This window comes from Humulus lupulus, chromosome 2 (assembly GCF_963169125.1).
Source record: "Humulus lupulus chromosome 2, drHumLupu1.1, whole genome shotgun sequence".
NCBI lineage: Eukaryota > Viridiplantae > Streptophyta > Magnoliopsida > Rosales > Cannabaceae > Humulus > Humulus lupulus.
The window spans coordinates 280,944,002-280,957,845 of record NC_084794.1 but is presented as its reverse complement, the minus strand read 5'-3'; the positions used below and the strand labels follow the sequence as shown (position 1 = coordinate 280,957,845).

Below are 13,844 nucleotides of genomic sequence, written 5' to 3'. Positions count from 1 at the left end.
AAGAGGGAAGAAGAAGCAACTTTCTAACATGTTCGAGGTGACAGCATTTGAAAATGTACACACATGTTCCCTCGATGTTCGAAAAAAAGATAACCGTCAAGCATCACCTTTGGTAGTTGCCGAACTGATCAAGGATAAATTCTCAGTTAACGGTTCAGATTATTTAGCCTCCAAAATAAGAGAAGATATGAAGAATTCTTTCGGGATCGAAATGAGTTATGAGAAGGCTTGGAGATGCAGAGAGAAAGCACTCCACATAGTTAGGGGTACGCCTGAAGCTTCATATTCGAAGTTACCTGGGTACTTGCACATGCTGCGGTTGAACAATCCCGATTCCATTACTGATTTCAAGGTAGACGAGGGTCGCTTCAAGTATTGCTTTTTTTCTCTGGGTGCTTGTAGGCGGGGATTCAAGTTTTGTCGACCTGTTATATGTATTGATGGGTCCTTCTTGAAAACTAGGTATGGTGGCCAAATGTTGTGTGCCGTGGCATTGGATTCAGACAGTCACATATTTCCGATTGCTTTCGCAATGGTTGACAGTGAGAACCACGACTCTTGGACCTATTTCATGAGGAAGTTGAAACAAGCGATTGGTGATGTTGAGAACTTAGCATTCGTATCGGATAGGCATCAAAGCATTGTTCATGCTTTGGAACTTGTCTTCCCTGATGCACCCCATGGCGCATGCTACCACCACATTATTATGAACGTGGCTAGCAAGTTCAAGACTGATTGCTTCACGGATCATATTTACAGTTGTGCATACTCGTATAAGAAGACAGATTTTGAAAGAGAATTTGAAAAGATAAAAGCAATGGATGTTCGAGTTGCACTATATCTTGAGGGCATTGGATTTGAAAGATGGGTTCGTGCGTACTTTCCAGGGGACCGTTACAATGTAATGACAAGTAATTGGGCTGAAAGTTTCAACAGCAAAACTAAGGACGCAAGAGCCTTCCCGATCACTGCTTTTGTTGAATTCATCAGGTTTACTATTCAAACATGGTTTGCTACTCGAAAGGAAAACGCTGAAAAGTGTAGCACGACTCTATCACCAGTTATGGAGGGGGACTTGTCATGTCAATTTGAGAAATCTCGGTTCTTAAGCGTCGACAGAGCTGGACCTTATACATTTAATGTCCACCCCGGAGGAACAGTTCAGAGCGGTGGTATAGTTGATTTGGAGGCACGACAATGCAGTTGCGGCCTATTCCAAATCATGAAGATTCCTTGTCCACATGCATGTGCTGCTGCTCAAGAACGAAATATTAGCATGTACGCATTGTGCTCTCAATATTACACAAGAGAGAGTTGGAAGAGCACATATGAGGGGACAATTATGCCAGTTGGTGATGAGGATGATTGGGAATTGCCTGAAGACATTAAGAACATCCAAGTTGGAGTACCGATTGAGAAGAAACCTGTAGGCCGACCGAAGAAGCAAAAGGTCGGACGAATTAGGAAAAATCGATATCCTTCTAATGGAGACAAGGTTGTGATACAACGATGTTGTAGCAAGTGTGGTGGTAAAGGGCACAACAAAGCGTCTTGCAAGTACCGAGGTTAACTTGTTTTGTTTGTATTCTAGTTGACCTATTATGTTTTATTTCTGCTTGAACTAGTAATATTTGTTATGTGCTGGATTTTGCAGGTTTTTTTCTATTTTTTTCTCCATTATGAAACTCTTAAATATGTAATAATCCAGTGTTGGTTCGATAGTGCACGATGCCGGTACGACAATGCACGATATTGTTTGTTGTAGGATTATTTAAATGTATCTTACAATATGGTACGACGTTGCTCGATGTAGTACGATAGTTAATGTACGACATTAGGGTACGATAATGTACGATATTTGTCCGATAATGGTACGATGGTATGGTTTCAGGACTGTTCGTGAAATTTGTGAGGCAAGTGAGGGTACGATAGAGTACGATAGTGATCGATGATAGTACGATGCAAAGATTAAGCACATTAAAATGTAGTAATTACAAAAAGAGCAATCAAAAAAATTATACAATTCAAAAAAATTAAGACCGTTCAACATAAGTTTTGGTAGAATAAGTCTACACACCACCTTTGCCTAAAAAGTTTCATATTATTGTCAGTTACATTATCAAATGGTAGTTGTAGAAGCTTATGTTCAATATGCTCAATTACGTAACATCCGCAATCGCCACTGCATTAGAAAATAAACAATAATTTAATAAAGTTTTGTAATTAAGAAATAATAATTAATATGTGATATTTAATAAAGTTCACCTGGATTTTGTTTGCGGTACGAATTCACGTGGAATGAGTTTCCAATCGAAGGGTCTGACCTGACTCTCTGATGCTGTCAACTGAGGCGCGAGTATAACGTCATGGTTCTCAAATAAACCGGACTGTCGCAAGACCGACGGGAAAATGGTACACCAGTCAACCATCAAGCTGATCAAATCGTTTTCGGAAATTGATCCAATACTGGAGTCAAAGATGTTGAGCATCCACCCATTCAGGTCTGCCTCTACAGCTACCCAATGCATTTGGTCTTTCAAGAAGAGGGCAAAATAAATGAACTCCTTGTTCTGCCAACTCGGTAAGAACTGGACTGCATCACCCCTAACCAGGTCCAATATACTGTCATCCCAACTAAATCTAGAGTAGTCAGAACCTGGAAAAGCGTCCCACCGACCCTTCAATGATTCGGGAAAAATTGTAGGCATAACAACACATTTCTGAGGGTACACGTTAGGATAAAATTCTAGACGCCTCCTCATGAGATGAAATGCTGCATCTAAATGCTACATTAAAGGAAAATTAAGTCAGTAACCACAATATCGTACCAAAATAAACAAACAAAAAAACTATCAGACATGAATATAGTAACTATCGTACCCCAATCGTACCATTATCGTACCCCAATCGTACATGAATATATTAACAATAAAACCTTCTATCGTACCAATATCGTGTTAATGTCGTACCATCATCGTACCTTTATGGCAAAAACTAGTATTATACACCATCGTACCCACTAGCGTCCCACTGTCGTACCATCATCGTACATTATCGTACTACCATCGTACCTAAATTGTCCCACTACAAATTCTAAATTTATGATGGTAATAGTAACTACTTAACAAATTATATCGTACCACTATCGTGCTAATGTCGTACCACCATCGTACCATTGACATAAACAGTTTATAATTTGACACTTATAATTATCGTACTACTTTCGTACCATATCGTACCCATATCGTACCACTATATATAGAAACATTTAAATAAATTTTCAACATTATTTAATTATGAAGTTATAGAAAACTTACAGAGTCAGAAAGCCATGTCCTCGGAGTATGCAGTTTCAGGAACCAAGCAGCATCGTGTGTCCCTGAGAAGCATTCCCTCGGATATTTATTCCCAATGGTGCCAAGCAACCACTTGTGAAAGGTCATAAGTAATTTACCATCAACAACCCTCAATGGATCCACATTCACTACTGTCTTCGATTTCTTATTCCTTTTCCTCATTGCAGTGTACTCATCGAACCACCTAGGCCTCTTTCTTTCTCTCCTCTTCTCCGGTGCTGGTGGAGCTATGTTTAAGAATTGTACTTCAGAATCTTCAGTATCTCCGATTACAGTAATTTGCATATCCTCTGGTGTGCGAAAAATGTGATCATCTACATCATCAGGTCTGTAATCGTTAGGGAGAATGTCTTCATCTACAGGAGACTGAGGGCCTTCTTCAGTGGACTGAGGGTGTGGATCTGGAACTGGCCTACTAAGATCTTCCATCATTGTCATAAGCTTCTGCAATTGACCCAAGATCTCGGACTGACCTTTAATAAGGGCACTTTGTTGCCCTTCAACCTTTTCCAACCTGGCCAAAATCATAGAGTAGCCTGGTTGCTCAGCTTGGGAGGAGGTGCTGGCATGAGGTGTTGATGGGGGAACCTCAGGTGCCTCAGGTTGAGCTGGTGGAACCTCCTTAAAAATATTTGCTGCTTCTGCTTGCTCAGCTAACTTTTCAGCAAGCTTTTCAGCCTGGCTCTGTAAGGCTTCCTGTGTAGGCTGTCCATCGGGACCCACCTCTAGTTCCTCTAACCCCATGTCCACATACAATGGGGCTTCATTGTCTGTAAGGGTCCTCACATACTGTTCTTCAGCAGGTCGGGCACACAGGTAGGGGTATACTGTCAACTGCCACAAAAAACAATGCATATTTAGATTGGAAAGTAAAACAATATATCATGTCAATTGGTAAACTATCGTACCCCAATCGTACCCATATCGTACCCATATCATGCAATTATCGTACCCATATCGTACCCATAACATAACAATATCGTACCCGTAAGTGAGAATTGCTTGCTAACTATCGTACCATCATCGTACAACATCGTACCAATATCGTACCACTACTACTACATTAACAAAGAATACATATCGTACCCCCATCGGACCATCATCGTACCAAATCGTACCACTTAGTCAGTTTTCAAACAGTTGACAAAAAACCACAAAATAACCCCATAATCGTACTCAAATCGTACTCTATCGTATTCCTATCGTGCAGTACCCATAAAATTGCATATCTAGAAAAAAATATAGAACATTCAAAAGTAAAGTAAAAGCTCACCTTTTTGGCAAACAACTTAATAAGTTGCTCTTTGTGTATCTCTACTTTCTCCTTGCTCTGCCAGTTGATCATTCTTGGTATGCCTTGGCCCAATCTCACAGCATGATCCTGACCCAACTCAATGATGGACTCAAAAGCCCAATACTGCAATGCTGCAGCATACCCATAAATAGAGTACTTGGCCTCCTTTTGAGTCTTTCCTTTCTCAATCTTCTTCTGTAAATGCTTCTTCATTTCAACAAAGTCTTTTTGACAAGTTTGTAACAACTTCTGGTATGATATCTTCCCCCACGGGTACTGGAAAAAGAAGTCAACGTCGTCTACCATCTTCAGCATGTCAGTCCAAACCATCAACTTCTCCTCACGACCTTTCAAAACACCCTCAACTAATAAGCACAAACCCATCTTGTACACATCATCAACTATTTGACAACTCTCAAAAGTTCTGCGCAGTTGCCCTATGCTCACTGGGGAATGACCATTGAAGTACTCAAGAATCAACCGATCCGAAGTGGTCTTCGCTTTAATCTCAGCTTCAGACGGTCCGGCCTCAAAATTTAAACCAGTAACTAAAGCGAACTCCAATTGGCTAAATCTACATCTTTTTTTCCCAATATAAAACTGGACTTCGTCAGTCTTCTCCCCTCTGAATTTGTGCAACAACAATTGATGGACTAAGGCACCAGAAAAATTTAATGGTTCCGCCATGAAGAACTGTTTGAAAGGGGATTCCTTCACCCTATCCAATAAACCACACTGTATAAATTTTGCTTTAATCTTTGGAAAGTACCAACTGCCGCGCCAAGTGATACGTCCCGTAAAATGTTCCTCTACTGGAACTATCAGTTGTGGAGGTCTTAAGTTCTGCATAAAACAAATAAATACCCAATTAAATAGAATAACAAAAAAAAACATCAAATTTTATATTCTGCAATATACTATCGAGCAACTATCGGAATCTATCGCACCATATCGGACACCAATGGAAAACTGGAACTATAACATTATCGTGCACAATCGTACCTAACATCGTACACCATCGTATTATAACATACACAACAATTTGTTCCCACTATCGGGCACACATCGTACCCAACATCGTACCCTATCGTACCTCCATCTTCAACCTCAAGTTATCAGAAAACACAACCTATCGTACCACCATCGAACCACTATCGTACCCCTATCGTACACTCATCTTCAACCTGAAGTTATGAGAAACACAAATACTATCGTACCCATATCGACCCACTATCGTACCTTATCGTACCTCTAAAAAACCCAGAAATTTTTTTCAAAATTTTACGGTTTATCAGATGTCACACAGTCAGATTTAACACAGTCAAATTCAACAATACATACTATAACATTTTTTAATGGAGAAGAGATTAAAAAAAACACATACCCTAGACATTTTTGCGCAATGGGGTGTCGGTTTTTCTTCTCCGGTGAGGGGTTGGAGCTTGGTTTTTCTTCGTCTCCGGTGGGGGTTGGGGCTTGGTTTTTCTTCGTCTCCAGTGGGGGTTGGGGCTTGGTTTTTCTACGTCTCCGGTGGGGGTTTTTCCGACCGTCGGGTGAGGGAGAGAGCAGCGTCGGGTGATGGTGGGTGAGGGAGAGAGAAGCGTCGGGTGTGAGTACTTATGTTGCTCGATGGTTTTGTGGGAGTGAAGAGTTGGGATTTGGGAGGGAACGGGAAATGGGCAGGGGAAAAGCCGAAAGGTACGGTTTTTATCAAGTTTTTTTATCACTATCGTGTACCATCGGGTACAATCGTGTACCATCATACTATTGGGAAAGCATCGGGCACTTATCGGGTACCATCGTGTACAATCGTACTAATAGGTCTGCATTAACTTAATAACAACTATCGGGCATGCATCGGACTCGTATCGATCCATTATCGTACTTAAAGGGTTTGTAGAATGAAAATAAATATCGGGCAACCATCGGGTAGCCATCGAACCTTAATGACCATCGGGTAACCAAAACATATCGGGCAAGCATCGGGTGGCCATCGGACCTCATCACTAACCTTGAAACCCAACAACTATCGTCCCTGCATCGGGCCTATATCGGACACTATCGGGCATTTAGAAAAAAAATTCAAGGAACCCAAAAAAACGCAGATTTTCACAGACCACGATTTTCACCAAAAAAACAGCAAAAAATACCAACAAACTACAGATCCAACATCTAAACAGCAATCTAAATCATAAAAACAACCAACAACAACAAGAATCAAAGAAAATTACTTACCCATGTGTATCTTTTTTGCAAGATTTTAGAGAGGAAAGGTATGGGATTTTGTTATGAGAGGGGTATTTTTGGTATTAAATGAAAGATAAGCATTTGTATCATAGGGTGGTTAACTTTGGTTCAAATTTTAATTATTAAGCTAATGTAAGCATGATTTATCAAATTTCCCTTCTCAAACTATCAAGAAAATAAAAAAAAATTAAAAGAAAAAAAGAAAAGAAGATAAAAATGGAGAAAAAAAATATGGCAGATAAAAGAGTTGGGGTCTTCTGCTTTTTTCTTCCGAAAAATGGCAAACCATACTCTCTTCCACTAGGTTTCTTCTTTACTCCATTATTGACCTCTGGTGCTTGCTCTCTCACTTCTTCCACGTAAGTTTTTCTTGCTTTTCCTCACTTTCTTTTCTTATATCCTCCATGGCTCTGTTTGATTCTCTGGAAAATTTTCCTGGAATTTTTTTACGGAAAAATGTATTGTTGCTTATGAAAAAGTGGTGTGTGAGTAGTGAAGGGTTAGATTTTTGGGATGTTTGTTTGTCTTGAGCTTCAAGGTAGTGTAGGGTAACTATGGTCCATGGAACTCTTGTACTAAAATGGAGGTCTTGAATTTCTGTTTTGTCAGTTGGAAGATGGAGCAAAAGAGTGAGAATGAGTTTTGAGTTTTGTGCTCTATTCTATTTTTGTTTGTAGAGAGTTTTAAGCTTCTATGTTCCGTTTTCCTCTCCAGATGGGTGCAATATTGGCTTAATTTCTTATCTGAAGCTTCGAATTTTTGTGAACTTTTAACTCATTTTTGTAAGCACTAAATTTTGTTGTCTAGGTAGTCTCTGCAATCTACATTTGTGTTTTTCTTGATAAACATTTACTATAAATTTTTTAGAAGTGGCCTACTGGTTGCTTGCTCATAACTACTTGTGGTGACTCATAGCTACTGGTCAATAACTTTTCTTGTATCAAACTATTATAGGTATTAACTCTTTGTAAATGAACACAATCTTCAGGTTAAGAGCAATGCTGTTGTTTGATTTTGATCTTCAACCCCTTTCTTTTATGGTGTTCAAAGAAATAATGAAACAGCAGAACTGAATTTAAGGTTGTAATGATGGAAAGTTTGGATGGGTCTGAGTTAGCTGTTATGAGAAAGAAAAGAAGTAATGCATCTCGAAGACCTCGGGTTGATTCACATTCGCTTCTAGAAAACTTAAATCTTTGGCCATTGTCAACAGAGCTTTATAGCAATGGAGACAATGATAAAAATCAAGATAACGGGGATGGAGTGGTTGTCTCTGATGGATTGGGAAGAGGGAACAAGCTGAAGAAGTTGAAACTCAAAGTGGGTGGTGTTACTCATACAATCCACACCAAGTCCACTGCTAACTTTTCCTATGGTGGTAGCACCAATACCAGAAACTCTTCTAGCTCTGTGATTGCCTTTACAACTCAAGAGAAGCGGCTTCCTCAGGTAACATGCTCTGATCTTTCTAATCAAGAAACTGCTGGCAGGTCTCATTCCACACAAATTTTTTATTGTAGACTTGTCTGGTTGTTATCAGCTTTCTCTCTAACTTCAGGTTAATGCAATCCCAACTGTATCTGTTCCAATCCTCACGGCCCAGTGATTATAGTATAGCAGTTCGCTTAGTGGGTTAAATGAATGTATTCCTTTGTTTTTGCACAAGCACTTAATTATCTGGTCTCTGGTTGATTTTTAAGAAAGTTTACTTCAGTGAACACCCACTCTCTCTCTTTCTTTAGGATATATTTTGCATTTTCTCACATTCATGGATTGTGCATTAGTTTTGATTGTGTAGAGTGGATGATAATAAATGATTGCTTTTAGTATGAATAGTTATATAAATATTACTGATGATGCAGGATGACATAAATGGAAATCATTCCTATTCTTCAGATAAAAAGAGAGGTTTTGGAGTTAGATGGAAGGATATGTCAAAAAATGATTCTAGTTCTCAAAAGGAGAATTCTTCAAGGGGAATTCCTGCTCACCATGAGCCTATTCGTAAGAGCAATCGGTTTCCTAAGAGGCGAGCCTTGGATGCTGGATTGAATGAGGATGATGATGAAGATGAAGAAATTCGTTACCTTGAGAAGCTTAGGGCCTCTAAGAACTCTGGTGGCAATGAAGATGGGAAGGATTACAGAGGCCACAAAGAACACATGATTTTGAAGCTTCCAAAGAGTCGTTTGGTTATAGATGGGTTGTATAATGATGCTGTTGGAGATTATGGATCGCCAAGGCTGGGAAAAGATAGTAGAAAGAAGTCAAGACCGGAGAAAGAATTCGAGGATATAGACTACATGGAAGAAGAAGTGATATCTGATGAGGAACCTGGATCTACTGGGAAGAAGGTCAAAAAGGAGTCTCCTAGTCCTTATGTAGAAGAGTGGAAGGAATCAACCCCGACTACACGAGCTAGGGCCATGCAGCAAGGCCAAGAGAATTTAAATGGGTTGTCTGCCAGTTCTTTTGATGTTTCAAATTATTTACTTCCTTCCAAATCTAAAAGTGAGTATTTTCTTTCCCTCTTTGGTGGTTTTTCTTGTGTGTGTACAGCACCCCCAGTATATATGCATGTGGTATCTACAAACCATAAGTATCTCATTATCACCTTATTTGGTGGTTGATTACAGGAAAAAAGGAGAAACCATCTGAACTGGAACAACAATTGAAGAAGGCTGAGGCTGCACAGAGACGCAGAATGCAGTCAGAGAAAGCGGCTCGGGAGGCTGAGGTTTGCATACCATGCTGCATTATTATGGTTAACATCTCTTAATTTGGGTGTCTTGTCTTATAAAGCATTTTTTACTTTTAGGCTGAGGCAATCAAAAAAATACTTGGCCAAGATTCTGGAAGAAGGAAAAGGGAAGAGAAAATGAAGAAACATAGAGATGAGTGGTTACAGGTCACTGCAAATTTAAGGAACATTCTTCTTTTGTGAAACCTTGTTGTAACACATTGTTGACTATGAGTCTGACTGTTGCTTCCTGCAGGGAAAAGCTGCCAATGCCCTCACACTTTCATCAAATACTGTTAGGTGGGTCAATAATCCCACTGGATCCATCGTTACATTCTCTGATGATATTGGTTTGCCAAACATATTTAATCCAGTTCACTGCAGGTAAACAAGTTTTAACTTCTCAACTGTTCAGAACTTACTACTACTAGTTCTAGCTATACGTTTTTGCTTAAATAAAACCTGATGTGCTTATGGGATGCTTTATTTACTCATCATAATTTTCAGTTATCCTCCTCCACGGGAAAGATGTGTGGGGCCAAATTGTTCAAATGCTTACAAGTACCGTGATTCAAAATCAAATCTCCCTCTCTGCAGTCTTCAATGTTACAAGGCACTGCATAAAAAGTTGCAGCCTCTTGTTACCTGCTGAAGGTCATTTGGTTCTACTGGTTCCCACATTAACTCAGCTAAACATTTTTTTGGTACAATGCTCATCTCACCCCCTAAAAATTTGTACATCCTCACATAACCCTAACATAATCAGTAAGATTGTGTTTGTATTGTACTACCTTCTTTTACTGATTTTTTTGAGAACTAATGACTGAAAATATTTTAGATGTTAAATTGCAAAATTGGGTTTTAACTCTGTAATGTCATCGTATCCTCAAGTGAAGTTAGAGCAAGATAAGTCTTGGCCTCTAAAATCATGATTGGTGGGGGAAAAGAAAAAGAATAGGAAAAAAAATCACTCTATTAGAATAAGGTATACACCATTTTATACCTTTTTGGTAGATATCATATATAATTCAATTAAAGAGTATTTTGATGTTTTCATAAATATCTGCCAACAAATTTGATTAGTTTTAGGTTAGATCATCTCTACCTAAAACTTAAGGGTATTACGGAGAAGAATATTTCCATACCTAATAACTTATTGATTTAATTTAACTCCTTTCTTATTCCTATTTTTTTATTCATTACTCACAACCAAAACAAACAGAGATAACAGCCGGTGTCATATGAACACTATAATAGATTATTATTACAATGGGTACACGAGGATGATAATTATAATAATATGTTACAAATTATATGGAAATGTTATAATAGAAGTCTTTCTTTTAGCTATAGCATCACTTTTTGAATTTAAGCTTCTCACGCCCTCAACAAAAATCATCCCTGTGATCTAAGAGTCGTTCGTGAAAAAGGCACCATGTCCACTTGCTTTCATGAACTTCTTCAATAAGAGAGCCACAATAGCAATGGTAAGTCCAACAGCAGCCCATGTGAACAATCGATCATCGGCTGGTTTTGAGACCCTGGTTTCTCGCCTCTGCATCACCTGATTACTTGAGTCATTGGGTGGAGCCACAAATGATGTTCTCGTCACTGCAGGCACAGGTCCAACATTGGCGTCTGCATGTACTTCCTGGCGTTCCTCAATGACCATTTCCTCGCCTGATGGATCGGGTAGCCCCTCTGCAGCAGGGGTGCTACTCTCACCATTCTGAGAACTCGCTTGAGCATCACCCTCTTTTGAAGGTTGTTCTTCAGGAGCTTGCGATGGGTTGGGTTGAGGAACAGGAGGTGCCTTACTTTGCATATAATCATGGATCTGAGATTTTTGATAAACATTGCGTTAGAATTAACAAGTCAGAGAATATGAAAACTAGAAATTCTGAACTAAAACATGCAAATGTAACAGTCTAACTTGCCTCATCAATTAATTTTTGACGTTCAGGGGTACCGAATTTGGGTGGTGTATCCCGAGATTTAACAGCCAGAGCACGCCTCTCTTCCTTCTTGTAGTCTAGTGAACCCAATGCACCATTTGGGCTTGTGGGCATAAATGCAATCAGTGCAACTAAAGCAGTCCGCACTGCCAACAGCAAAAACCAAATTAATATGCAATGAACAATTAAGAATAGGCCTGAGATGTATAAAATCAAGTGCTATCAAAGAATGACTTTAACAAAAAACTTAAAGGATAAGATCATCATTAAAAAAAATGCAAATTGACTTTCACGGTCAATTAGTGTAAGAACAAGTTATTTTACTAATTTCACCGTCTAAGTCATTACGGAAAATCACAATTTGCTCAGCTTAGGGTGTACGTAATTCCACTAAGCTACCTAATACGCAATCTAAGAAGAAGTATTTTAAAGAAAAAGAAATTTACCACTCCATGATGGCTGCCAGTGCTCAGGATGGTGATTTGATATGCTTAAACAAATTTTCGTCTGTGTTTCAAAACGACCGTTCGGCTGAAGCAGAAAACAAATAATTCTTAGCATGTATCAGTAAAAATAACAAGCAAACACAGAACCAAATGAATGGTTATGCAAGAGTAGTGACATGAGAAAATAATAGACGATCACAAAATTGTACCGTCAACAACATAAATGAAGGAGGCTTGAATGGGTATTCTGCAGGCAACTGGATTCGTCCATGATAGATTCCACCCTCAAACTCCGAATCACGGGGACCCCTGATTGCAAATTGCCATTCGAAAATATTTTCCTACAGACAAAACTTTTTCTCTTAGAAACTACATACACTCATACATATGGGGATAAGTGAATCTTACATTCTTAAATAATACACAGAAGAAAGAGAGGCTTCTCAAATAGTAATCCAATGAACTAAAAATGACCAGAACAAAGGAAATCCCTCAAACAAATACAGTAATACCCAAACATGGAGAATTGGGCATAAAAGTACAGCATACTGTCATTACCATTAGAAATCTCCATATCCACACAACAAGTTTACTCCAAAAACCAATTATAATTTTCCTGACAATTCTTCCCCTAGAGGATAAATGAAAACAATGAATTCAACAATATCTTTACAAATTCTCATTGATCCCAATGAAGTGATTGGTGAACCCTTAAATCAATTTTGGATTTGAGCCCTAATTGACTCCAAATCAATTCAATACAATTTCAATACCCCAATTATATAATGTGCATGTACCTTCATGCCATCACCCAAAAAACTGTTGAATAACAAAATCTAATCCTTGCAATCCAAAGGATCGGTCAATTTATACAATTATAATGTTCTACTATAATTAAGAAAAATCTTAAACCAAATCAATATCTAAAAAGTAGCGATCCACCACAGCAAAAAAGAAAAAGAAAAGAGCTTTATGATATCAAAACCATAACTTTCTGACACAAATTAGCATTTAATCAATCAGGGAAAAAAAAGTAAAAAATGGATCCGAGAAAAAGAACCTCGAGAGGTAAGCTCATGAAATCATCAGAGGGATTGGATTGCATCTCCTTAACCTCTTGAAGAATCCTCTTCACTGCTGGGTTCTTGAGATTGTACTTATCTTCAGCCATCGCGATCTGATCCTATCTGATCTCGCCGAACGCACCACCACCACCTTCCGATGAAAAAATTGGCCGGAGAGATAGAGAAGAAGAGAGAAGGTCCGTGAGTTTGGTGTTTTATAAATGAATTTGTTTGAAGAAGATTAGACTACAGTCAACCACGTTGCCACTCGTGGCGACACGTCATCTGATACGAGTTTGCTTACGTGTTCGTTTTCTACTGGATATGAAGTTCAATATTGTAGTTTTGGTGGTGGTGCTTGCTTAGTCATCATTACTCATTAAACTCACAAATAAAATTATGGTGGTGATAGGAAATGGAACCACCCAAGAAATTACAAATCTCATAGATACGAAACATCATTTACAAAGGTGATTTTCCATTTAAAATATATATATATATATTTGTTGACGGTATTTTTTGCTATCAACCTTAATAAGAGAGAATAAAGAAATTAACTATAAGAATGCAATAATTTTTTACATGGTTCAGGTTATGAAAGAATCCTAATCCATGAATCTCTGGTATTAAGATGGTTGTAAGCTTGTGATTGCAAGCTCTAGTAGTGTATTCTCAAGTAGCGTTTAGATTGCTCTGAGTACAAGTAGTTTTCTCTCTCAAAAACCAAACCCCTTACAATCAG

At 38.6% G+C, this 13,844-nt stretch overlaps 3 protein-coding genes across 3 annotated transcripts; 1 reads left to right on the top strand and 2 right to left on the bottom strand.

Moving 5' to 3' along the window:
- Positions 1-1,809: 1,809 nt before the first annotated feature.
- LOC133819530 (uncharacterized) lies at positions 1,810-3,450 on the bottom strand. Its single transcript, XM_062252801.1, has 2 exons — positions 3,318-3,450; positions 1,810-2,786 (listed from the first exon to the last, which is right to left on the bottom strand). The coding sequence occupies exons 1-2, from the start codon at positions 3,441-3,443 to the stop codon at positions 2,262-2,264; spliced, it is 651 nt and encodes a 216-aa protein (XP_062108785.1). The 5' UTR covers positions 3,444-3,450; the 3' UTR covers positions 1,810-2,261.
- A 3,608-nt stretch (positions 3,451-7,058) lies between these two features.
- LOC133819528 (uncharacterized) lies at positions 7,059-10,510 on the top strand. The gene is made up of 7 exons (XM_062252799.1): positions 7,059-7,256; positions 7,886-8,346; positions 8,760-9,408; positions 9,534-9,634; positions 9,716-9,805; positions 9,894-10,021; positions 10,145-10,510. The coding sequence occupies exons 2-7, from the start codon at positions 7,984-7,986 to the stop codon at positions 10,287-10,289; spliced, it is 1,476 nt and encodes a 491-aa protein (XP_062108783.1). The 5' UTR covers positions 7,059-7,256; positions 7,886-7,983; the 3' UTR covers positions 10,290-10,510.
- A 364-nt stretch (positions 10,511-10,874) lies between these two features.
- Positions 10,875-13,306, bottom strand: LOC133819529 (ubiquitin-conjugating enzyme E2 32). Its single transcript, XM_062252800.1, has 5 exons — positions 13,099-13,306; positions 12,248-12,379; positions 12,039-12,123; positions 11,575-11,738; positions 10,875-11,474 (listed from the first exon to the last, which is right to left on the bottom strand). The coding sequence occupies exons 1-5, from the start codon at positions 13,207-13,209 to the stop codon at positions 11,046-11,048; spliced, it is 921 nt and encodes a 306-aa protein (XP_062108784.1). The 5' UTR covers positions 13,210-13,306; the 3' UTR covers positions 10,875-11,045.
- Positions 13,307-13,844: the final 538 nt, after the last annotated feature.